The 26439-nt window shown below is 45.2% G+C and overlaps 1 protein-coding gene across 6 annotated transcripts in view; it reads left to right on the top strand.

Moving 5' to 3' along the window:
• The window catches only part of AKAP13 (A-kinase anchoring protein 13), a 246861-nt gene that overhangs the window by 183657 nt on the left and 36765 nt on the right, over positions 1-26439 (top strand). For 3 of the 6 annotated variants that reach the window (XM_081170988.1, XM_081170987.1, XM_081170992.1), the window contains exons 13-19: positions 1888-1941; positions 4885-4947; positions 6065-6257; positions 7975-8083; positions 14962-15087; positions 16558-16600; positions 19768-19900. In XM_081170988.1, coding sequence (XP_081027114.1) covers positions 1888-1941; positions 4885-4947; positions 6065-6257; positions 7975-8083; positions 14962-15087; positions 16558-16600; positions 19768-19900 — 721 coding nt within the window. The remainder of the gene's footprint in view (positions 1-1887; positions 1942-4884; positions 4948-6064; positions 6258-7974; positions 8084-14961; positions 15088-16557; positions 16601-19767; positions 19901-26439) is intronic. The other 3 variants (XM_081170989.1, XM_081170991.1, XM_081170990.1) reach the window with 3 other exon arrangements.

Below are 26439 nucleotides of genomic sequence, written 5' to 3'. Positions count from 1 at the left end.
TGTCACGTGTATTTGTGCAGTCCCAGAGCAAAACTTTCTGTTTCAATTTGAGAGGTCAAAATATGCGTCCCACAAGTGCAAGCACGAGTCCTTGGTTTTGGAACGAGTGTGCTTGGGTCACAGCAAGCCACAGAAAGGATTAAAGCAGCCTTGTGTCTTAAGTTTCACACAGGTGAGTGAATGGATTGGAGGGGGGCAGGTGGCTCTTGTATCCTAGCTACAGAGGAAGGAAAGCCCTTCTTGGCAACCCACATGGAAATGCAACAGGTTGCTAAGAGGAGCGGATTGCTTGATCCCTCCTCTGCTTGTCTGCTTGGTAGAAGTGTGTTGCTGGACTGCATCAGTTCAGTCCAGGGCACAGGGCTGGAAGTTTCACGGCATGAAGAGAAGCAATCAGATAGTTACTTCGCTCTTTGCCATAAAATCCAACCCCAGATGTTACTTTAGGTTTTACAGATTGAAGTGAAACTTTCTTTTTTCCCTGTTGTCTGTTACTATGGGGCAGCCGGAAACCTTTAATTTCAGGTTGTTTGTGTGTGTTAAGTAAAAACGGGATAGCTGAAGAAAATTGACAGAATACTAGAAAGCCAGATTGTGTACAATCAACGGTGTGATTATAACCTAGTAGGATTCTTAGGACAAAGTCATTCTTGTGACTCATATTATTGCCTCATTACAACTCACCCTCATGCACTGGGGGTGGGGGGGGGGTGGCTGATGAGTTTACAGGTGCAAAGCAGGTAACACTTCAGGCTTCAAGATTAAGGAAGGTAGGTAGTGTTGGCAGGTGGGGGGGTCATCTGACATTATAGCTGTGCATTTAAAGCAGGGTAGGTGTAATTTTTTTTCTAATCTGAGAACCATATTGCCTCACTGCAAACCCTCCATGGGCTGCATGCCAAAGCTAAATTTAAAAGTGAGTGCAGACTGAAGTTTGTGCATCTATTCTCCCTCCCAAATATATTATTATTATTATTATTATTATTATTATTATTATTATTATTAAATTGAAATCCATGCATATAATTCTGGGATGGCTTTGGGGGCCATTAAGATTGCTTGGGTCCACCCCGATTTAAATCGACAGACTGTCAGTAAATACAATAAGCAGAATAAAGAACAAAATCTGCCCTAGATTGTGCTCCTTCTGGCTCATTCCTATGATCATGTGATGGTGAGAACACCCTCCATGCACATAGAAAAATAGGATGTCAGGTTAGTCTGAACCTTCACCCTGACATCCTGCTTTTCCCATGTGTGTAGAACAGGGATGGGAAACCTCTATCTGTCTGAGGGCCACATTCCCCTATCGTCAGCCTTCTGGGGGCCACATGCCAGCCAGTGGGCAGGGCCAGAGGCTGAAACAGAAAAAGCAAGAAATGCAAATTGTTGCTAGTTTCTGTATCCCTCTCTTATCTTCCATTGAGACAAGCACTATCTGAGGTCAAGGATATTTTCCAACCTGCAAAAACAGAGGGCACAAAGCACAGCTAGTTAGGAAGGGGAGGGGAGGGGGCCTGGGAGAGTCCAAGGGCCAGACAGAGAGAGGCTTGAAGACCCCTGGGCCTCAGGCTCCCTATGCCTGGTGTAGATGTACCCAAGCGTACAACTCTCCTGCACCTTCGTTCACAAGTGGAACTGGTCCTGCAAAAGCTTCACTTTTGAGTCTGTTGATTTAGACCCAGGGTGACTTTCTTACTGCTCTCTGGGTACGTTGCTGGAGTTTTATAAAACATGCCCTTATTTACATGTTGCCTTTCTCCTCTTCTTGTTCCACATTCTTTTACCCAGTACTTCCCCGGCCAGTCCCAGTCTGGGGGATTGCTCATTTGTTCATATTGCGCCTTTGTCATTGCTGACTGACCATTGTCCATGATTCATTTTCAGTTCAATGCGAGTGCTGGGGGATGGTGTAAGGAAGCCTCCCACCCATAGGAGAAGGTACAGCACCACACTCTGATGCTGACTAACCATGTTGCATTTGAATGGCTACTAACATCTTGCTTTTATGCCAACATCTCTTCGTTTATCCCAACACAACTGGCCAGCTTGTTAGCAGCTTTGCCCCTCAAGTTTAAGACGGTGCGAAATGTTCCTGGACTACTTTCCTTGGATGGCTGGATTTGCTGTTTGAGGTGGCAGGAACAGAGCATAGTTTGAGGGGTTGCGTTCTTTTTGTAAATGTGCAGGATCCTTCCCCCACCCCATTGTATGTTCTTCATTATGTACCATAAAATGGATCAGTTGACACACAGTGTTTCTGAGGAGGAATAAGCCTTGTGGTTGCGTAACTCCACCCTCCCACCTCCTCTCCCCTATGTCTAGAGTCCAGGAATTGCAAATCATGGTTTGGAACTCCTTTCTAGGTTTGATTTTGAGGGTGGGGTAGTGCAAGCTGTAATTTGGCTATTTGACTGTAACAGGAAACAATGGTTTGCCAAGCCAGGAAGTAACTAACTGAGAGGAGGAGGGAGTGTGCAAACACAAGACTTGTTCCCACTCCTCCCAAGTGGTGGTTTAGAGGAGTGGAAACATTGGGTTGTATCCCATCCTGCATGAGGGAACTTCCACTCGCAAAACAGGACTTCCACTCCGTCTCCTCCCCGCCCACGCCCCCATATCTTCTCCAGACGGTCCCCCAACTCTCCTGAACTAATTTGGGTGCAATTTAGTGGAGGAGAGAGAAGAGGAAGCTCCATCGCATGCACAGAAGCTTGCATGAGCAGAGCTCCAGTATTGGATAAAGCCCATCCCATGTAAACTGAGCTACTATCTGCACAACCTTTTGACTAGATGGCAGTACTCAAAATATAAACAGTTCAGTTAAATATAATTACCGTATTTTTCGCTCTATAAGACGCACCAGACCACAAGATGCACCTAGTTTTTGGAGGAGGAAAACAAGAAAAAAATATTTCGCACAGTGAAAGCAGCAATCCCTCTTGCTGTTCTGGCTTCTGGGATAGCTGCGCAGCCTGCATTCGCTCCATAAGACGCACACACATTTCCCCTTACTTTTTAGGAGGGAAAAAGTGAGTCTTATAGAGCAAAAAATACGGTAATTGTTTGCAAAACTGTCCCTAGATTTTTCAGAATAGGCAGATGTGAAGGAGATGAAACAGATTTACAAAATATTCAGTACCCATGATCTGGCTGGTTTTCTTTTCTTTATCCCTTTCCTTTAAGAACAAAACAAAAACAGTCTAACTCCCTTGAAAGCTGGGTGTATATAAGTCTGTTCCTGCTCCCTGTTTTTTGTTACGTTCTGTGTTCAACGAATTTTTCCTCCACCCTCTAATTTAAATTTAAACACGCTGCTTGAGGCAGATTTGTAGATTTCCATACCAAAAGACCTCAGCAAGCCTAATCCTGCCAGAATTAATAGGGCATCCCATGCTTGAGTGGTGATTTTTGCAAAAACATGTTTCTACAAATTTGGCAGAAGGTGGCTTAGAAAATTGATTGTCTATTATTATTATTATTATTATTATTATTATTATTATTATTATTATTATTATTGTTATTATTATTACGCCCACTGTTGAGCTTTAAATGCTGAAAGAGGAAGACTCCAGCCATGGTATACTGTGTTAGACCCATTAAAGAAAGAAAAGAGGAAATGTCAGTCTCAACGCATTTAGTGCACGATTGCGTTAATAACGCATACAAAAGTTGCTTCAAGTGCCTTGTAAAAACTTAGCCTTTTGACAAGACTTTCCCTGACCCATTAGATTGGACCCTGTTTTAGATGCCTGAATCTGTTTGAATCCTTTTATATGCTTTTATGTTTTTATTCTGCTTCATTGATTTTTAGGCTGTATTTTTGTTGTAATGGATATTTGTATATTGCACACAGTGTACACCACTTAGAGATTTTAAAACATTTGGGAGTTTAGGCATACTTTTAAATAAAGGTATGTAGCCCAAACATACGATAACTGAACTGTTTCAGTATTCAGGCACACACCCCCCTTCTTCCTGGTCCCCTACATAGGCTTTTTTGGCCCACAGTTCCATAGTTTTCATAGATTTTTTTCTGACTTTCTATTCTGTTCAGTGCCAATAAAACACAGTTCTTGCTATCCCTAATCCTGGGTGATGTTCTTCCTCAACCCTCCCTCTCATGTGAATGTTCCATTAATCACCTTCATGAATTATCCATCCATTCAGAACTCCACCTCCTCCATTCATTCTTTCCCAAGGTTCCATGATTCTTAATTACCCTGTCTTCTGGGTGCCTTATCTGTTAAACTCTCTTGTCTCCTAAACTCACTCCTACCCCTATTTCTCTCAGCCATATCCTTTCCATTGGGGCTGTCCCAGCCAAACTGGCTGTTCTCTTTCTCTCACTAACACCCCCCAATCCTGGTCAATATTCTGTGGACTGAAACTTCCCTAGGAGCTGCAGTGTCTGTGGGTTTTCTGTGACATCAGAGCAGCTCACCCAATAGCTAGTCTAGGTTTTAGTTAATTACATAGACATAGCTTTCTCTCAGGCACTGTGGGCCAGAACCTAACCCACCCAAGTTCTAACTCTCTAAGGAGAGACCACCTCCTTCGCCTCAGACCCTCTCACATGTGAAGATCAGAAGAAAGGGACTTCTTTGTGGCAGAGTATGTGTTGAACACATGTCCAGGCATTCACAAACTGTTCCATGCAAAGTTAATGGGGGGAAAGCAGCTCTTTGCTGACATCACTACTGCAAAGCTGAGGCATGCCTGCCAATCCACTACTCTCCCTCATTAACAAATGAGCATCAGGTGCTTTGGTTTAAAAGAGCTGTTTTCCTTTTAATGGATAGCAGGATTTGTTAGCACCTGCCTCTCTGACCGCCCTGTAATGGCTGCCTTCTTGCTCTCTCTTTTGCCTTTTGGTGTCCTCAGTTTGAGCTGGTGTCCCTCTGATGTCCAGTGCACCGCCATGGGTGCTGATCTGAATGGCAGAAGGTAGAGTATACATAAATGTGCTGCAGCCATAGAGGGAGCTTGCAAACCCCAAGTTATCGGCTTCTGGTGTGGTGTTTGTAGCCTTGTGGTGTCGCTGTGTGTCTGCTGATTTGAGTATTGTTCAGTCTCTGTCTGGTTTGCTTCCTTTTGAAGCCTTTGAGCACATGCTCAAAGTTTGGCAAGCCAGAATTTGTGGTGGCCCTTCCTCCATGCAAACTTGAAGAAGGGGTATGTTGGTGTGTTTGGTACTGGAACTCAGGGCCATCAATTGAATCTGAGTGTTGGACTATTCAGGACTGACAAAAGGAAAAATTTCACACAGTGCATATTTAAAAATACAGAATTCACTGCCACAAGATGTAGTGATGGCTACCCTCATGGATGGCTTAAAAAGAGGGCTAGACAAATTCAAGGAGGATAAGGCTGTCAGTGGCTGCTAGGAAATCACATCTAAAAAAATTCTCAAGAAGTTTGACAAGTAGGTATATAGCATAGTCATAAAACCAACGAAATACCATTGCAAAATAGCTTTTCAAACTGGTCATCCTTTTCAGCATCTTTTGCCTTGGGGAAGTCACTGCAGTGTGAAGTGCTCCTGTTCAGGGTTTGAGCTAGCCAACGAAGCCCTTTTCCAGTATATTCCATTCAGTTGTTGTCTCCGCTGCTAACTGCACTAGCAGTAGATCACGTTAACTAACCAAGGAGATGAGATAGATATGAGTGTGCTTGCAACCGAATCATTTAAACCAGGGGTTGCCAATGTAGTGGTGTCTGCAAGGAGCTGATATATATGCCTCCCCATCCCCGCCATATTGGTTTAGGGGGTGGGGGGGAGTATGGTTGAACCATTTTGTGGTCCTGCTTTTATCTTCTTCTGCTCACTTAGATGTGGCAGTTGTTTGGTGTTACGCCATGCCTCAATGGCAACCATTTTATGAGTGGTGCCCACAGCACTTCCTCAAAATTCCAAATGTGCCCACTAGCTCCAAAAAAGTTGGCGACCCCTGATTTTAAAACCTATTTTTGATTGGAAGCTTCCTCTCAGATATGCAGTGAGCTTGTATGTTGATCCACCGAGAATCTGCAGAAGCTTGAGATCTGTTTTCTCTCTCTTTAGTTACAGCTTAGAAGGCCTTGCTGGGGAGGGTGATGGTACTAAGAAGCCACCCTCCGGCCTCGAAACGGCAACTCTGAACACCAAAGATCTCCGGCAAAGCCCCCTGGCAAATGATGAGCGTGGTTCTCTAGTCTCACTCACCGAAGAGGAGCTGGAACTAGAGCAAGGGGCAATTAGAAGTCTTAACCGCCAGGTAAACAAGGTTCTTCTCCCCCCTCTCCCCCCCCATTAAGAGTTTAATTCTATCTGTATGATATCTATGGTGAGCTGAGTAGCCCATCCAGGCCACATTTGCACCATATATATGTAAAGCACTATGATACCACTTTAAACAGTAAAGGCTCCCCCCCCCAAAGGCTTCTGGGAACTGTAGTTTGTTAAGGGCCCTGAGAGTTGTTAGGAGACTCCTATTCCCCTCCCAGAGCTACAGGAGTTGTTAATCACAGGGAACTCTGGGAATTGTACCTCTGTGAGGGGAATATATGGGTTTCCTAACAACTCTCAGCGGCTCCCATGTATGGTCTGAGTGTGACCCAGTAAGATATCGGCAGAAGTGACATGAGTCAACGGAATGACTGTCGTGTCATAGTGAGGACATAAGGGGGCCATTTCCTGCCAGAAGGGAACTCCAGTTTCCTTGAACAGATCTGTAGCAGGTTGTTCCTCATTTGGTCTGCCTGCCTCCCACTCTGTGACCCTGCTTTTATAATTCACCCTCTTCTCTTAAGCTGTATATCGCTTTCAGCCTTGCCCAACCTGCTGCCCTCCAGATGAACTACAGCTCCCAGCCAGTATGGCCAGTAGCCAGGGATGGTGGGAGCTGTACGCTCCGCATGTTTTGGGCTACCAGGTATGGGAAGGCTGCTATGGAGATGAAAAATGGGCAGTTTTGCGCGTTTAAACCCATTTCACAGGAGCACAGGAAGAAGCTGCCTTGCACAGAGTCAGACTGCCGGTCCATTTAGCTCACTCAGCATTGCCCACACTGGCTGGCAGTGGCTCTCCAGAATTTCAGGCAGGAGCTTCTCATTACTATGTGGAGATGCTGGGGATTGAACCTGGGAGTTTCTGCATGCACAGCATATGCTCTTCCTTTTAGATCACCTGGGGAGATATTCTGGGGTGGTGGTGAGGGACCCTTGTACAGCATGTGGCTAGTCTTAGACTGGCTTGCTTGTGCCACTTTGAGCTGTTTACTCTGCATTCACCTTTCTGTGTTGTGCCTGCTTAGCATTTGTGGCATACTTAGTGTCTGAAGCTGTGTGTAAGGTGGTCCTACAATGGGGAGTCCGCTTTTTGGTTCCACGATGTTGGTGGACGTTAGATTCGCCAAGTGTTTCTTCTGTCCCCAAGTTCCAGAGGGCACCAACCCTCTTATTTTTAAAAGGTGAAATTGGTTTCACCCATGCCTAAGCAAAGACCCAGGCAAAGGGCTCTTTAGCTGCTTCTTCCCCAGTTGTGAGCATTAACAGAGACTTGGACATAGCCCTCTGCTTATTATCGATCTCAGCTGCTTAACTCGCCAGCACAAGGCAGTCAGGAAATGGAGACTGGTCAGATGAGATGCACAGGTGCTCTGCTGAAGATGTTGTTGCTTGCTCATGCTGGTGAGGAAAGAGTTAAATGACCTTTTACTTGGTGGGTCTCAGATTGCACAGGAGAAATTGACTCAGGTGAATAATAGAGACCATGTGCTTGGGATTGGAGTCTGCTGCTTTGGAAGTCAAATGGGAATTTCCTCAGGGCTCCTGTGAGCTGTCTAGCTCAGTATTGTCGACCCTGATTGGAAGCAGCTCTCCAGGGCTTCAGATGGGATCATGCTAGGGATTGGACCTCTTGGCAACGGGTTTCCTGTCCCCTTTTGTGCAGTGAGGTTTTGTAGTTCAGCTTTGCTGTCTTGTTTTTTGCAGATACGCCAAAGATCTCAGCCCCGTGCCTTCAGCTTCACTGCAACTCCTGTTTCTCCCCCACTGACTAAGTCCATGTCATTGATGACCATTGGCCAAGCTGGACCAGACAGTGAGTACACGTGGCTCTTTGTCTTTCTTGCTGCATATAGCGTTTGGTGGTGACTGCACCTTGAGTGTACTAATAGCACCTTCCCCTTTTCCTGTGCCATGGCAGCTTGGATATAAATAACTGGAGCAGAACACAAACACACTGAGCTGCTTTATCCTGAGTCAGGCCTTTGGTCCATCACGGCCAGTACTGCCCACTTCCAATAAGCAGTGATTCTCTAAGGAGACACAGGGTGAGGCTTTCCCCAGCTTGGCTGCCAGAGAGTCTTTTTGACTGGAGTTGCCTGGAACTGAACCTAGGAATACAAAGCATGCAGCCTCCCACTGAGCTGTCAATCTTTTCTGGCAATCTTCAGATAAACAAAGTTGGGGTGGAGGTGGTTGCAGAGAACAAGGATGGACTTCATTCCTCCAGAAACACAGCAGTGCTGCACCTTTCCACTTCCAACAGCACTAGCTCACATCCGAAGCAGCTGGTTCTTTGATGGTCCTCAAAAAGCACAAACATGCTCCCTGTGACTAACATTCTCCCCCTTTTGAAAAATACCCACTTGGTGATTTTACGTATCTCTGGAGTTTTGAGAGACGTGGAGAACAAGTAATCTCTACATCTGCTCCACTCTCCGGCGGATATGTGATGACACACCTGTTAGATGACTGTGCGCCTTGAGGGTATTTTGTTGATGCCAGAGCTATGTCAGTAAGTGCTGGTTTGCACAGATCCACTGAGCATCTCATGAGCCTTGACACATGTGCAGTGACCGTGTTCTGCCTCTGAATTACTGGGAATATAGAGTGGCAAGAGCACTGTGGTACTCATGTCTTGCTTGCAGATTTCCTTAAAGCGTTTGGTTGGCCACTGTGAGAACAAGATGCTGGACTAAATGGACCTTCATTCTGATCCAGCAGGACTTTTTTGTGTTCTTAAGGACCAGCACAACTCCCATGGGGAAAGGTGCCTTAGGTGATAGGGAACAGCCTTATGCTAAGTCACACCTTTGCTCCACCTAGTTCAGAATTGCCTCTGAATACCAGTTTCTGGGAACAGTAAGCAGGGAGAGTGCTGTTGCTCTCCCATCCTGCTTGTAGGCTTCCCACAAACATCTGGGTGGCCACTGCAAGAAAACAGGATCCTGGACTATAGATGGGCCTTTGGCCTAATCCAGCAATGCTGTTCTTACGTGAGAATGAAGTCATTGCTATAATGCTTTGTACCCATGCCTGAACCTTTTCTGCAGTGTGCTGATAGTAGTGTTTGCGCTAGGTGGAGGAGTTCCATTCCATATTGGTTTTGAGATTGCGGCATTTGCACAGCCGGCCCTAACAATAGGCTGAGTGAGGCGGCTGCCTCAGGCAGCTGATTTTGGTTTATTATAAAAGGGTTGCAAAAACCATGGGGGGGGGGAAATATGGATCAAGGGTTAGTTATGCGATATGTTTCTGTTCTATTTTTACTGCCAGGGAGAGGCACTTGTGAAATTTTCCGTCTCAGGTGCCAAAATAGTAATGGAATTATGTGCCTTGAATTCAAGGAGGGCACAATTTGCTGCTTTGCCTCAGACAGCAAAATGTGTTGGGCCAGCCCTGAGCACCTGATTGGATTTGCCCCATATTCATTTTCATTCAGAAATCTGGATTTTGACTCATAGGTGACTTCTGCCATTTCCTTAAAAAAAGTCTTTCCCAGATGACAGCCACTCCCATCAATATCAGCCAGCAACAGCCTTTGTTTGACCCTTTATTTTTAAGCAGAAGTGTCACCCTCCTGAAGCATTTTAGCAAAGAGGGTGCTCTTACAGGAGAGAGACCCTTTTGATTAGGGAGCTTCTTAAGGATGCTTCACAAGGAGGAAAGCCTTTTTAGAAAAACCATTCTCAGGACTTGTGACTAATAAAGATGTTGACTAGAGGTTGTTGTCCCTTAGCAATAGTAACCAAAGCACTAAGCTGTCCATCTATTAAAATAACCGCTTCATCTGCTTTGCCTTATTGCACCAATTTTCCTCCCCCTCCCGAAGCCTGTCATTTAAAAAATAAAGAAAAAGAAACAGGAAATAACCATTTGGTATCTTTTTCTTCCTCAGTTGCTAACCAAACACTAAAAGCAAAAAATAAAAAGAGGGGGGAGATTTCTTCCCAGAAAACAGGCTTGCCTGACAAATGAATGATTCCCCCTGCCTGTTCCATTAGAGGAAAACTTTCCATCCAACTTGGAAGGAGTGGCATTGGCATTGCATCAGTCTGAGGCAAACTGTGGCTCGTTGTGCACATTTCTCCCTCCTTCCCTGCAGAATCTCCTTTTGCATATGTTACCAACTGGGACTTGGCAGGTATGGGGAAAGAACTCTCATAAAAATGTGGGGGTCAGCATTGCAGTTGACCATCTGGAGGATGCACAGTGGACTCTTGAGAGCAACCAAGCATCACATCTCTGACGGGAAGTAGATGGTTGTACACAAGTGTAACTGCTGTTGAAACTGCCACCCTGTTCCTCTGCCTCAAGGAAATCTAGTAGGAATCTAGAAAGCTGCCTCTCATTGAGTCAGACCATTAGCTCATCTAGCTTAGTATTTTGTCTGCAGCAGGAATGGGCAGACTGCAAGCTTGAGTGATCTGCTTTGCTTTTTCGTCGAACCATCAGCCTGGATCCAAGTCCAAATAGTGGCTTAGAAAAGGGAGCAGGTATAGAATTAAGGAAGAGGGCACTTCTGAGTGCAACTTAGCCCAGGAATTTGTTTTTTTTTCCAACTGAGCGCATAGCTCTTTAATGCAAAAAAGCATTATTGGGTTGCCTCCAAACCGATTTTGTTTCAGCAGCCTAATTAGTGGAGGGTGGTGAGCTATTGCTATTATTCAGCCATGGGAAACCTTTGCCCTTCCAGATGTTACTGAGCTACAACTCCCATTGCGTCTGGACATTGGCCATGTTTGCTAGGGCTGGTGGGAGTTGTAGCTCAGCAGGAGGACCAAAGGTTCCCCACACCTGAACAACTGGGATTTGAAAATCCTTGGTGTTCTGTTGCAGATCACCCAAGTCTCTACCAGGAGATCCTGACCTGCCTTTTTCCTATCTCTGGCTTGCAGTGACTGGCAGTGATTGTCTAGGATTTCATGCAGGGACCATTCCCAGACACAGCTGGAGATGCCAGGGATTGAAGCAGTGGCCTTTTGCCTGCAGAAAACATGCTCTGCCACTGTACTGTTCTCCCCTCATCCTACCCACTCCCCAAAAATGCCATCACTGCACGGCGGATCTTCCCCTGCAGAGAGCCAGTGAATTGCAGCAAAGAAACATGCAGCGCAGTGGATGCTCTGTAGTCCCAGCAATTTTTGGGGTGGGGATGGAGGAGGAGGAGTGGTGCTACCACTCTTGAGTGACAGCCAAATGCCTGCCCAAAGGTCTGGTTCCGGCCTTGGTTGAATTCAGATCTCAATTAGCACTAACAAGGCGTTTTCGCCTGAGGGTTCCTGCATTCCCTCGGTACAAGCTGAGAGAAAGCGAAGCAGGCTTAAGTCTCTCTCTTTGTCTCTCTCTCTCAGAATGTGGGATCTGTTGGCTTGATGCATTCCAGAGGGAAACCTCAGCCCCGTAGGAGCCTTGAGCTGTTGCACTTCCCTCCCGCCCCCCCAAAGGCTGCTGGCAAGCAGATGCTTGGCCGTTCTTCATCGTCAGCATTTTGTAGAAGTGGAGGTTTTAGAAGAGCTCTTCTGCCAGAATGTCCCAAAGGCTGCTCCTAACCTGGGGATAAAAAATATAAAAAATCAGTGGGGAAAATGCTGGGGGTGAGAGGTAGTTAAAGGCAGCTGGAAGCTTTTAAAGAATGAAATCCCCCCCAGTGAAGGAAGGACCAAGGGCATGCTGGTGATGGCGGGGAGTTCATTGAAGCGAACCTGTTTCGGTTTTGAGTCTTGCTTGCCTTTCCTACTGTAAGCTACAATTCCCAAAGACGTTTTTCTTGGATTGAGATTTTGTAGTGAATTTGGAGGTTCCTCCTGCAGGGAAATATCTGAGAAAGCCACAAGAGGGGTCTGATAGAAAAGGTGGCATTTCTCAGGGGAATTCCAAGAATAGCCAGAATACTATGAAGAAGGCTACTGAACCCTTTTGATAGCTTAATACAGTAGGGTGTGTATTTACCTTTTGAAGTAATAGTGCCATTTGTGAACAACTGTAAGGCTCAGCTAAGGGAAGAAAAGTTGTTAAAGCGCCCCCCCCCCCGGGTGGTTCTATAGGGGTAGGACCTCAGTACTGAGGATTTAAGCCATCGGACAATAGCTTGACTTTGTTCCTTTTCCTGTGCTTGCTAATTCATTTAAAGTTTAAACAAATGTACCGCTTCCAAAACCTTGAGCTTGTGCAGAGGCTTTTAACTGCTGAGATGGGGCCTGGCTTTTACTAAAGAGCATCAAGAGTCTTCAAAGCTGTGTGCTATGCTTTACACACTGGGTGCAGTCCAGCCAAAATGAAGCGTCTTTCAGGTGTCGTTGGGCTGAATTTGCATGTAACGCCAAACCATGGTTTGAACCTACGCGAATGAATGCAAACAAGTTGCTGAGTGAAGTCTTGGGTTTGAGTGCTCTTCCTTCCATCCCCTTCTCCTGTGATCCTGGGAGAAGGACTTTCCTAGCAGTTAGTTTCAGTGAATCCAGGTTTGTTACATACAAACCAGCGATTGTGGTTTGAAACAGACTCTGATTAGTTGAATAAACCAGCTCATACGAGTTGGATTTGGGTTGTTTTTAAAGAAACTGACCAGAGTTTATTTCAAAGCATGATCCAACATATCAACCCTGGATTCTTTGAAACCATAAATTAAACTTTAACAAAGCCCTTCTTCCTGGCTGTATGGGAGAGGGAAGATGGACATTTGGCTTTGCTCAGGCTCATTCTGGCTTGTGCATGTAATGCTAAACCAAGGTTTAGGGTTACATGCACAGTAACCCCCATTAACTTCAGTGGAAATGTCAAACATGTCTTTAAAATCTCCATAGATGAATTGATTGGGATTATGGGTATGATCAATTTGGACTGGATTTTGTTCATTATGTGGAAGCTTCCCTGAAAGAAATTGGATGTATTTCCATGCAGAATATCTTTAGTATTGTAGAGCCAGGACTCTCCAAAATATTTTTTTTGATTGCAATGAGAGTTAACTACCCTTATCTTTACCCTTATTGCTTTGTGGGGTTAATGGGCAGGAGGAACCCTAAAGAATTACATGGATCTTGTAAAAAGGTTTCTGCAAGGTAAGGTTGCACTTGGAGCCTTCTGCAGTAGAGAGCTGTTCCTTTTAGGAGATAGTTCTGCTCAGGGTGGTGGCTTTCTGCTGCTACCTGTGGTGATGCTGCCTTGTATTGTACCCTCTAAATTCTGTTTAGTTGTTTGTCTTGTTGTAATTTCCCAACTCTGTGGGGTGGGCCCATTAATGTGCTATGAGAGACAACAACTTGGAAACTTCCCAGGGCAGCCTGTGTATTCATCTAGCTCAGAATACACTGAGCTGACATTTCAGACAGAGGAACATCTATCCCATAACCTGAGCCTGAGCCTTTTGGTTGGAGCTGACTGAGATCAAGTCTGTGAACTTCTGTGTGCAGAGCAAATGCTCTGTAGTTGGACTGTAGTCCTTTCCCTCTGCATCTTAGCAAGCAACTTTAGCTTGCAGGTGAAGGACTCAGTGATTCAACCCTCTTCCATCTAAAAACATTGTTCCACATAGAACAATGCTCATTTTAATTTATTGAAGGCCCTTCTGCATACAGAGGCCATACTGTACTCCTTAGCTATGGTCCTTCCATCAACAAACTTAATAGTTTCTTTTGTGACCCCAAAGTCCCCACCAACATGCAAAGGGGGTTGCCCATTGTGACTCTGCTCACATTACTGCTCTGCTCTGCTCTCCTTCCTGTGAACTGGACCAAGGGTAACTTTGGCCCTCTCTCTACACCAGATATGTTTGGGATCATCCAATCAGTCTTGATGTAGAGAAGTCTCTGAAACTACCTACCCTTGGAGGAGCTTCCCTGCTGCTTCCCTGCAAGAGTCACTGCTCTGAGCATGCCTCCTTCCAACCAGGAGGTATATCCAGACTAATGATTCATGCGGGAATGGGGGTGGGCAGGTGGGTGCTTGTCTGATTCTTTCTCATCCACACTCCAAAAGCAAACTTAATGGGCGAAATGTGGCTGCACCTTCAATTTTAATTCATCCAAAAATGTACCCTAAGTGCTTAGAGGTTTGGGATATAACTGATTTAAGGAATATAGCACCAAGTCCTGATGTAGATCGCAGAGGGATGACTTGCAGTCTCTGTAGATTGTAAACATCAGCCGCGTTGGCTCACCATGGTATGGTACGCTATAAGCCATGTCTTAAACCTGCTATACCTTCCTCAGCCAAGTTGCTTGAAGGGGTCTTAATGTCATGGGGTGGGTCCCTATTTTCCCCAAGCTATTATGCTGGAGAGGATTTGTGCTCACAGCTGAAGAAGAAGGTGTCTGCGGATTTGAATAGCCATGTTGCACCATGCTCAATCAGATCCTTGCGCGAATGAGGGCTGGCCACCCAGGGGTCACTAAAGAGAGATGCCTGCATCTTATAGCATTGCTCTTGAACCTCTGCCTTTGAAGAATTGCTGTGGGAAAGGTTGCCAGTAAATAAAGAGCCTCAAGCCTATAGTTTACAGATTGAATGCAACCTGTGTTATTTTTTTCTCTCTCTCTCCTTAAAAAAGAAAGCCTTCTGCTCTGCATTGGTTTTCCTTTCCCTCTTTGGCTTGCTCTTGGCTGCTCCTGTTGCCATTCCCCCTCTCCTTTATCTACTATTGTTTGTTGTTGTTGAAATGCATGCTTTAACGTCTGCTGTTAACCCACTTCTCAGCCCAGGGACGGACTCGGCCATCCAGACGAATTTCCTTCTCCTTCAGCATCTCTCCACTCATTCCTAAGTCTAAAACTGTCTTTTCTATTGGCTCTTCTTCCAGTGATGAGGATGAGGAGTTGGATAGTAAGTAATCTGCCTGGGCAGAATGAAGCTGGCTTTGGGGTGGCGCTAGGCAGGGAAGCGCTTACATTTTACCTGGCTTTTCTTTAATGCAAGTGCTGCTTGCTAAAGTTGCCTCATCCCTTTCTTTGTGCTTCTGAACTTCACATGCTGCATCATAAAAGGGATGCCTTCCCTTCGCAACTGCTTACAAACGTTGGTACTCCCAAGAGTGCTTTTGTGCTGTCTCCTGTAGATGCCACGGCGCTCAAGCTTTTTGGAAATCTGTTTTGCTGTTTCACTGTGGGTCATTCCTTGGCGAGGAAGGGGAAGGTGTTTGCTTTGGGCAATGGTCCAACGCCACCATTGTAGTTTTGCCACGTCACACTCTTGCATGTCGAAAGCTTCACAGTAAGAGTCACGGATATGTGTATGTTTTTAAACCGTGTGTGTTTGCTTGGGAATTGTACATTTGATATATAGCAGGGGTGAGGAATTCATTTGAATTATTTACTTGAGAAATTTCTTGATAATGCTTCTGGTGCACGTGATATAGAGATCCCTGGTTTGCCTGGGCAGTTCTCCTAGTTAAAGTTATTCCAACACCTTTATGTTTTGAGAAGTTGAGACTTTAACTGGCATGGGCCTCCATAGATGCAGTCCAGATAATCAGAACAGGTGATGATCACTTTCTTAATTTGCAGAGAGAGGCGGATAGAACTCAAAGCAGTGTTTATAACCACTTGCCTTTAGCACTTGGTCAGCCACAGTCTGGAGCTCTGTGCAGTTTTAAACTGTTAGTGGGGGGTGGAGCCTCTAAAGACTACAGGAATTTCAAATAGTGAGCTTCTTGCCATGAAGCCATCTTGACAATTAGCTCAAAGCACGCTCTGCTTGCGTCTCCGCTTTTGCAAGATAGTCTTGCAAAGGTCACAGCCTGATATCCACCCAGTTTGCAGCCTGGAGGTGAAACTAAACAAGGGGCTTCTCTGTACTTTTTCTTGAGAGCTGTCAGTTTTGGGTTGCAGGCTACTTCCCAGTTATCACCAGTGATGTCATATCTGCTATCCAATAAGAGCCTGTGATGCTTGCACAGTCATGTTTGAGTCGCTTTTCTCCAGCTATGCAGGAATCTGCTTGGGATTCTGGGCAACTTTTGTGTTGGTTATTTTGTAAATCATAGGTCCTGAGATGCCAGTAGTAACCAGTTCTGGGATGCTCTGGAGGGTATCTCTGGAGACAGTTGTGTTAACATCTGGAAACAAGTGAACAAGCAAGCCCCTCTTGTCTTCATTATTCAGGACTTTGTAAAGAAAGAATGGGAAAAACCCACTCAGAGTTACTACTTTTATAACCATGGTTAATAAACCTTTAGTGGACCCAATGGACCAATTTTCCACCGGGATTTTGCGTTAGAATGTGTCATAGCCATCAAGGTTAATCCCAAGTGCAATTATTGTTAATTAAAAACCTTTTCTCCTTGTCTTTCCTCAGGTAACAGATCTTTCAGCAGTACTGGCAGTTCATTGACTCAAAGGTGAGCTTTTGGTCCCCCCCCCCTAAAATTGAAGGCAGGGTTTTGTTTTGTTATGCAAACTCTTAAAACTCTCTCCATTTCCTTGAAATAGAAAAATCAGGGCTGTCACCCAATCAAGAGAAATCATGCTGATTTAACTGTGTGAGTTTTAGTCAATTCATTAATTGACTAAAACTGCATGGCTTTGCATATGATAGGAATGGACAATACTTCTAAAGGGGATAAATCATTCTTTTCTTTCATTGACTTATTTTAGATAATGTATGCCTGTAAAAGCAGATATCAGCTTTAAAAAGAGGTGTTACTCCTTTTTTAGGGATGGGGTGGGGGTGCGTCAGAAATGGCCCTAGCCAGTGCTTTTTTTCTGAGGGCATGCAGGGGTACGCATGCTCCTAAACATTTTGTTGAATCTAGGTTTGGCCTCATGGAGGGGCAGTATTTCAATATGAGTAGGAAAAGGAGAGTACCCCTAAACATTTTTGAAAGAAAAATAACACTGGCCCTAGCTATCTGCAATCTTTATAAGTTCTTGTATTAAAATAATTTTAAATAATTAGATTAGCCTACTGATTAATTGGGATGCGGGTGGCGCTGTGGTTTAAACCACTGCGCCGCTTGGACTTGCCAATCGGAAGGTCGGCGGTTCGAGGCCCCGCCACGGGGTGAGCTCCCGTTGTTCGGTCCCAGCTCCTGCCAACCTAGCAGTTTGAAAGCATGCCAGTGCAAGTAGATAAATAGGTACTGCTCTGGTGGGAAGGTAAACAGCGTTTCCGTGCGCTGCTCTGGCTTCGCCAGAAGCGGCTTAGTCATGCTGGCTTAGTCGGAAAAACTGTCTGCGGAAGCGGACAAACGCCGGCTCCCTCGGCCTGTAAAGTGAGATGAGCGCTGCAACCCCAGAGTCGTTCGCGACTGGACTTAATAGTCAGGGGTCCCTTTACCTTTACTGATAAATTGGGAAGAGTGGAAGACACCTTCCCAGTTTCTTGATTTTTGTGTGTGCTGATTGGCTAAATGAAACATGTTACTCAAATCTAAGGGGGTGAGAAAATCATACACCCTAAATGCCTACCGGAAACAGCACAAACTGCTATCTATTTCCTCCTCATCTTCCAGGAAGCTGTACTTGCACTTTCAGACAGCAGAGGGCACTGTGGGTATTTGGAGCATACATATGATTCTTCGCACTTAGGATGGTTGGTTGCCTGTTCTTGGCAGGACTCCTTTGGCCTTTAAGGGAAAATGGCAACCAGAGAAGCTTGGGGTTAAAAAAGCCTCACCTGTTGAAGGCACAACAGGCCTTGTTTGAGATAAGAAGGCGCTGGGCCCATTTGCAATATGCAACGCAGCTTTCATTAGAGTTGCCAGATCCCCCCCCCCCATGGACCTTACCTTTTTATCATTTTAAAATGTATTTACTTTATTTCATGCAATTTATATACTGCTTGACTATAGAAAATCTGAGAGCATTTTTTTTAAAAAAAACAACAACAACATGTGAAGCTTTTCCTTGAGCAGAGATGAAGCCATAGATAAAGCTTCACCTGCTTAATTTCTGCCTGTCAAAATATTTGCCAGGACATAATATTTATGCACCACTTTAATTTAAAACAGGATTCAGAGTGGCTTGCCGTGAAAAACAGCAAAGATGCAACATAAAATACTTAATGGCATGCTTGGTATAGTTATCTTACAACATTTATATAATGTTATAATACAACCTCTAAGCAGCTTACAAAAAGATTAAATTGTTAAAATTATCAATAAGAGACAGTATAAAGCAAGTTTTTTTTTAAATATTCAAAAAGTAAAATCGATAGTAAGAAAAAAGATTGAAGTAAACTTTGGCATTCTACACATCTGCATAGGCTGGTCTAAACCAGCCATAGGCAAACTAGACCCTCCAGATGTTTTGGGACTACAACTCCCATCATCCCTAGCTAACAGGACCAGTGGGAGTTGTAGTCCCAAAACATCTGGAGGGCCGAGTTTGCCTATGCCTGATCTAAACAAAAAGGTTTTGAGCAGGCACTGAAAAAGCACAGTTAAGGCATCTGCCTGATGGCAGTAGGCGGGGAGAGTTCCAAAATGTAGGTGCTGCCTCACTAAAAGTTCAATTTCTTACAGTTGTGGAACAAGTATTAAGTGGCCCCTGTAAACGGTGCTAGTTCCATTGATCAAAGCAGTTGTGTGTGCATATATTGGGTAAGGCAATCTTGCGGGTGAATTGGTCCCAAGTTGTTTGGGGCTTTATGTATGAATAGTAGCACCTTGAACTGGACCAGGTCATAAGTATCATTAAAAATAATACAGTGGTACCTTGGTTCTCAAACTTAATCTGTTCCGGAAGTCAGTTCCAAAACCAAGGTGCACTTTCCCATAGAAAGTAATGCAAAATGGATTAATCCGTTTCAGACTTTTAAAAACAACCCCTAAAACAGCAGTTTGACATGAATTTTGCTGTCTAACGTGACCATTGATCTATAAAATGAAAGCAATAAACAATGTATTGCAGTCACACAATCAATCAGCAGCCACACAGGATTCCACACAGTCACAAAAACAAAACAAAAAGCCTCGAAAACAAAAACACAAAATAAATAGCAAAAACAGTGTGGCACTTAAAATGGAAGTGTGGCACTCAAAACGGAGCACGTTTGGCTTCCGAAAAAGGTTCGCAAACCGGAACACTTACTAGGTTTGCAGTGTTTGGGTTCCAAGTTGTTTGAGTACCAAGGCGTTTGAGAACCAAGGTACCACTGTACTGAGGAGGAGGAGGAGCAGGTTGTTGTTGCTGCCCCGTTGCTGCTGCCAGCAGAGCAGGGTTTCTGGGCACTGCCTGGAATCCTCCAAAGGATCTACTCCAAAGGGTGGTTTTTCCTTTGGCAGATTCCTGAATGTGCTCACACTCCAAACCAGCAGCCCCTCGTATCTGTGGTCTCCTTCCGCACAGGAGCAGGGTCAGTAAAGGAGAGTTGGCAGCTGCAGTTGTCATTAACTTAATGCTGGATTTATCATAAAAAGATGCACGATCTAAAGACACGAATGGGCTGGAATTCTTGGTAACATAGAACAATAAAACAAAACAAAATCAGTTTCTGCTGTCTGAAGTGGGAAAAAGAAGGGGGTTCTGTGTGCTCCCTGACAATGTTGTGTCTCTTGGCTTCCAGCATCTGTGAGGAGAGCGGCAATTTCCTGCCTCCCAGCCCATCCAGAAAGGACTTGGACAGCAAAAGTGGAACGAAAGTCAGCCGCACGTTCAGCTACCTCAAGAATAAAATGGTCAGCAGTAAGAAGAGCAAAGTAAGTAGCTCCAGATGTTTGTGGCTCACTTGGCCTTGGCGGTTCAGCGCACTGAGCATGGCAGGAAGAGCGTGGAGGTTGATCTTGTGTTAAATATGAGATTCTCATAATCTGAGGTTCTTTTCCTACATAATTGCTTCCCCCTCTGGTGGAGGGTACAAAACACTTGAACGGGTGGGTGGGTGCGCTCAGTTCCAGAGTAAGGAAGGATCTCTCAGCACAGAGAGCCAGAATGGCTTTACTCTCAACAGCAGGTTTAGCAAATGACTCTTTGTTAACGGAAAGCTGCAGGGGGAAACATGGCCATTTCTGATGGCTGCGGCTCCTGCCTCTTCATCCTGGCTGTCTGGTTTTAGGAAGGAGCTAGATGTCTACAAGGGAACTCTCTCTGAAAATATTGTGACACGGGCATATTGAACCTGTTTTATCTTGCATGTATTAACCCTTCCTGTCACCTGCTCTGTTCGTGAAGATGTGAGACTCAGGGTAAAGTCATACCACGTTTTGTGGTGGTATTGCACTAAGGTGTCAGGTTTTGGGGAGATGTTTTTTTTCTAGAAATACGTAATACTGCTTTTCAACATGTCATTCAGACCCCTGAGTTATCTTTATTGAATGTACTTCATGGTCAGAATGAAGATATTTTACTATTAGTTATTTACTATTAGCAGTTGAAAACTTGTCAGAATGAAGATATTATTTATTCTTAGCAGTTAGACATGTTATAGCCCAGTTTTAAAAGGCTTGGAAGGGCCATCAAACCGGCTTGATAGAGAATTGGTCCTAATAGAGAAAATTATCAACAAAATACGATTAGCTGAAGGCAGAGATAATCAAAAATCAATTTCAAGTAAACAGCAGGAGAGATGGGAAAGTGATTCCTGGATTGTATCATGTCATAGTACGGGTGGTGGTGGTGGGATTGCATGGTTTGAATGTTTCCCTATTTGTGGGGGAACTTTGCCCATATTCAACTAGTCTGTCACAGAGAAGTCTGCTGGAAACTCAGTGCACAAGTAAGGCATCTCCATTCAGATAAAAGCTGACTATTCATGGCGGCTGGTGCCCATTGGTACTGGTAGGGTTGGTGGCAGAGAGATCAAAGGTGCTGCAGCCAATAACAGGCAGAGCCAACTCATTCTAGTTCTGTCTTCATACTCCTGGCATTTTGCAAGGGCGACAGAGACTAAGGAAGAGGACACTGGCAGGTAGGGCCACCCCTCCAGGACTGGCTGTAAGCAAGGAAGCAGCTGGGTTGAGGCTGACTGAGGGCAGGCTGAGGTTAGTGGGGCAGAGCACCAGTCTCCACTGTTGATTATGTATTGCCTGGAAGTGTGCCCAGCATGCACAGGGTCATCAAGGAGGTATGGGTAATCCTGTGTATTCTGTACACCCAATAGCACCAGTAATCTGGTGCTTTAGAATGAATATGCTTCTGAATGCTAGTTTCTGGAAACCACAGGAAGGGGGGGTGCTGTTGCACTTAGCTGCTGCTTTGTGGGTTTCCCGCACACATTTTGCTTTGAGAACAGGATGCTGGCTAAGGGATCTTCATTTGTTCTTAACACTGTCTGCACAGCCGTGTTCAGCTACAATCATAATCACATTAGTAATCAATGGGTAACCAGCTGTGCTTCTGTGGAATTGTCCTCCTATATTCCTACATTCAAACCTACTCAGAAAGTCTGTATTTCTCATAGTCAGGCTCTGAGAGTCAAGCGAGATCACCTGTCTCCTGCAACCCTTCTGCTCTTCTAAGAAATGCTGGTGGGAAGGACGTTTGTCAAGAGAGGTTTGGAAAGCTGAGCTTAACTTAGTCTTTCCCATGCGGTGTGCCAATAACTTCTCCTTTGGCAGAGCTATGTGATCACATTAGCGATAGTCCACAGCTAGGACACTGGAAGCAGACGACTGTATGATGAGTACGGATGATGCCTTGGAAGGATGATGTAAAAGTCAGGAGCTTTAAAAGCAGAAGTTTGTCGGGGTTGTTTTTCTTTTTAAATTAAACCTTCAAAAAAAGGAAAACAAAGCCTTAGCTATAGCAATTCTTTCAGTATTAGAGCTGTCCATCCTCAAATTGCAAAAACAACAAAGACTTGTTTCGATATAAAAAGGGGGTGGTAGTCAATTAAGTTTTACTACAGTAAACCCTTTGTAATTAATGGACCTGACTTAGGGCTTATCCACACTTTCCTCTGCTCTTTTTAGGCATGGTCTCTGCTTTAAAGCTCCATATCTGAGTGTTCTTTCTTTTGCTCCAGAATTTCCCCTGTGATAGATATATTAGATTAGATAGAAACCATTCTTTAAAGCTGAATTGGAGCAAACAGCAATCCATGGAAAGCCCAAATTGAGGTTTGCTCCAGTTGAGCACTAAAGATCAGGTTTTTGCGGGGAAAGCTCCAGGGAAAACACACAGAGAGCTTTTAAGCTCTGCCTGGAAAGAGCGGAGCTAAAGGTAAGTATGGATAAGCCCTTAATCATGTTCATTATTTTCAGTGGGTCTACTCTGAGTAAAACTCAGTTGACTACACCCAGAATTTCTTCCTTACGACTTTTTTTTTGGGGGGGGGATTTGGTATCTTAAATATCACTGCATTGTCCCACAATTTTTCATACAATTCAGTAATCTGAAAAGGAATTCAAAAGTTAATAAGGAAAGAACCCAAAGGCTTGCATTGTTCAGCAGAACAACTATTTGATATGAAGTGGAGTTGCTGTGTATCAATAGCACTTTGGTTGCTATATACAACATGATTGTAAAAAGCTGCCTTAGTGTGCCGGTGATGATCTTTCCTAAAGATTACAACACTGTTAGACAAAGTTGTGCAAGGGACACTGGCTTCCTTTTGCGGGTGTGTGTGTCTCTTGTGTGTACAGACTTCGTGAGAGTTTGTCTGAAGGTGGTGAGAGGGAAAAACCACACTCATTTCAAAGTGTGTGTGTGTGAGGCTGCTTTTCACGGACCATGCCCTTCTGTCACTCAACTGACATCACATGTGATGTCAGATGTGGGACAAGCCAGCTATGGCTGTAAAGAAACGACCTTAGAGTCTGCTCCCAGTTTTCCCTTACACTTTGCATTCAGCGCTGTTTACCTTTGATGTTGAATGCAAGCTGCACAGCTTTTGGCTGGAGTCGAATCCACCTGAACTCAGGTGATTGACAAGTGCATGGTGGAGGGTTGACCACAATATGATGTGGCCCTTTGGGCCCTGTGCAGTTTACTGCTCCTGCTTTAGCTATTTGGTGTGGAGGTCTCAGTTTCCATTGCCTTATGCAGGTTATGCCTTTATGAGAGAACATTCAATAAACCACTTAATTCGCTTTGCACAATGTTCCATGAAGCCTGTTAGACATTCTTAAAAATAAAACGTTCAGGGTACAGCAAGTGATATTGCACGTACATATAGCATCTTAGCTCCCAGTTGCTTTATCAGTTCAATCGATTTCACAGCCAGGCTTTCTCCGGATTATAGTCAGAAATTGTTACTGTACTATACACAAAGCAAGCGATTGTTATTATTTTTCATCCTCCTGTGGATAAAAAAAAGAGCAATTTAAACTAAAATTTTCATTGCTTAAAACTGGGGGTGGGAAGACCTTTCCTCCCCCTGATGTTGCTGGACTACAACTCCCATCATCCTCTACCATTGGCTATGCTAGGTGGGGGACGCGGGTGGCACTGTGGGTTAAACCACAGAGCCTAGGACTTGCCGATCAGAAGGTCGGCGGTTTGAATCCCCACGACAGGGTCAGTTCCCGTTGCTCGGTCCCTGCTCCTGCCAACCTAGCAGTTCGAAAGCATGTCAAAGTGCAAGTAGATAAATAGGTACCACTCAGGCGGGAAGGTAAACGGCGTTTCCGTGTGCTGCTCTGGTTCACCAGAAGCGGCTTTGTCATGCTGGCCACATGACCCGGGAGCTGTACGCCGGCTCCCTCGGCCAATAAAGCGAGATGAGCGCCGCAACCCCAGAGTCGGTCACAACTGGACCTAATGGTCAGGGGTCCCTTTACCTTTATGCTAGCTGGTGTTGATGGGAGTTTGAGTCAAACAGCACCTGGAGAATCCTCACCCTTGGCTTAAACAAATTATTTATAGATTTATTACATTTATATCTGACCTTTCCTCCAAAAAGCTCAACAGTTTCCCCCTCCTCATTTTATCCTCACAACAGCCCTGTCATGGAGTTTAAACCAAGACACAATGACTGGCCCAAAGCCATCCAGTGACCTTCATGTCTGAGTGAAGGATTTGAATGCCACACTCAGAAGAATGGTCCTCATCTTGAAGCAGAGCTACATGTTGTAAGAAACCAAAGCTGGGCTGCTTCTGAAATCAGTAGCTATGTTGAGATTTCACTCATTCCACCCCCAAAATTCCAGTAACTTAGGGGCATGGAGCCTGCAGTACTCCAGTTGTTAGTGGGCTCCATATTGTCTTCCTGTTGGCTATTTAGGTTAGGTCTGATGGGAGCTGGAGTCCCATAACACCTGAAGAGCCACGGGTTCTCCATCCCTGTGTTACTGGATTGTGTGTGTGTGTGTGTGTGTGTGTGTGTGTGTGTGTAACTGGAGTCAAGCGTAGGTCAGCAATCAAAGCCAAACACTGAGGCCACTGAAGTTAACTCTTTGTTCAAGAAACCAAAACAGCACAGGTCTAGTGATCCCAGCAGCTCATCCCAGTAGGTCTTGCTCCAATAAGGCAGTTGCAAGGACTGAAGGTCCCTGCCTTCTCACCACGTCCTAAAGCTCCTCCTCTCCAGGGTCTTTCTCAAGCAGTTGCAAACAGTGCCTGTGCACAACCCCTCTCTGTTCTGCCCTCTTTGCATGTTCTAGGAGACCAGGGGTAGGGGAGCTGGTTGCAGCAAGAGGGGGAGACTCCCTGGTTTCTTCCGTAGCCTGTCTCCTGACCCCATACCCTCTGCCACAGCCTCTTCCTGCTCACCAAACACAGTTGCCTCTTCAGCTTCCGACACCTTCTCCTCCCAGTCTGCTCTTTCTTCTCCCTCTGACTACTCATTGTCGCTCCACCACCCTTGGCTCTGAGCCTTCTTCCCCTGGCGATGCCCTTGGAGGTTCCCTAGCCAGTGCCTCCCACCACTTCTCTGCACCCAGCCAGTCCATGACAGTGTGTGTCTCAACATGGCCGTCCGTGTCAGCCGCATATGCTATCCCTGTGCTAACTTCTCATGCGCACTCCCATGATGTCAGGAGCAGGGAGCTTGATGAACGCCCGCCACTTGAGGTGGTCATCATGAGCTCCCTCTAACATGAAGTCCACCATCAGTTAAAGAACTCCTGGTTGTGTTCTGACAGTTTTAACCATCACACATAGGCAAAGCTTCCTTCGTCTTGAATTGATGGAGGCATGGGCTTTTTCTTGTGTTCTTAAATGTGTATGGCTGTCCTTTCCCCTCTTTTCTTTCTGTTTCAAGGAAAAAAATAATCTCAAAAGAGGAAGTGAAACAGGAAGTCTCTTTTCAGTGCCTGCTTTTAATACTGCAGGTTGCCGTTACCATCTTCTTAAAGATGCAGCTGTGTCTTTTGAAACTGGCTCTGTAGCTGAAAATTGCAGGGAAGCCGTAGTGAGCAGTGCAAATCATTACAGTCTGCTGGTTTGCCACCAGCAATCGGAAATGATTATTAGCAAGGGTGTGAGATAAACTCTTGTTGTTCTCTCTCTCTCTCTCTCTCTCTCTCTCTCTCTCTCTCTCTCTCTCTCTCTCTCTCTCTCTCTCTCTCTGTGTGTCTGTCAGAGAGAGCGCGCTTCCCCTGCACTCATCCACTACTTTTTCTAAATTTCTTTAAAATCTCTGAGAGATAACAGCTGTCACCTCTCTAGCATCGGAAGGGTTAAGATCCTCTTCGAGGAAACTCGCAAGAAACAGCCCTTCCTTCTCCCCTCCCTCCTTCTCTTGCTCAACTTGTTTCTGACTTCCTTTCCCCCAAACTCCCTTACATGACAGCAGCCTTAGCAGCAAGCAAGGAGGGTTTTCTCCCCACACACCCCGCACTAACCTTATGGATGGATAGGTGTCCGGCGTTGCTCTTCTCGCACTAATATCTCTGGGAAACATGTCCCTAAAATGGAACAGATTATCCGACGTACCCCAGATCACGGTGAGGCTGATTGGACGGTGGCACTTGGAGGTAAGAGTCTGTGTCTCGCCAGATAAGCGAAGAAGTGGCCTTCTACTGAAACAGGCCATTGGGTCATCTACTTCAATACCTCAGTCTACCTCAAAGGCTCTCCAGGGTTTCAGGCAGGGGATACCCTCAGCCATACCTGGAGGGGAGATGCTAGGGATTGAATCTGGGACCTTCTGCATGCAGAGCAAATGTTCTACCACTGAGCTACGGCCCTTGGATGCTGAGGTGTGTGTGTGTGTGTGTGTGTGTGTGTGTGTGTGTTAAACACAGAAAGCATTAGTTGGTTGTGCCTGATTTGGAGGCTGATGTCTTGAAAGTCCAGGTTTGGCTATCTGGTGGAACAAATCCTCCAAAAACAGTTTTTTCATTCTGGTGCGGCCTGA

Source organism: Podarcis bocagei (assembly GCF_964188305.1).
Source record: "Podarcis bocagei genome assembly, chromosome: 14".
NCBI lineage: Eukaryota > Metazoa > Chordata > Lepidosauria > Squamata > Lacertidae > Podarcis > Podarcis bocagei.
Note: the sequence above shows the minus strand (reverse complement) of the source record. Positions and strands in the feature narration are given on the sequence as shown.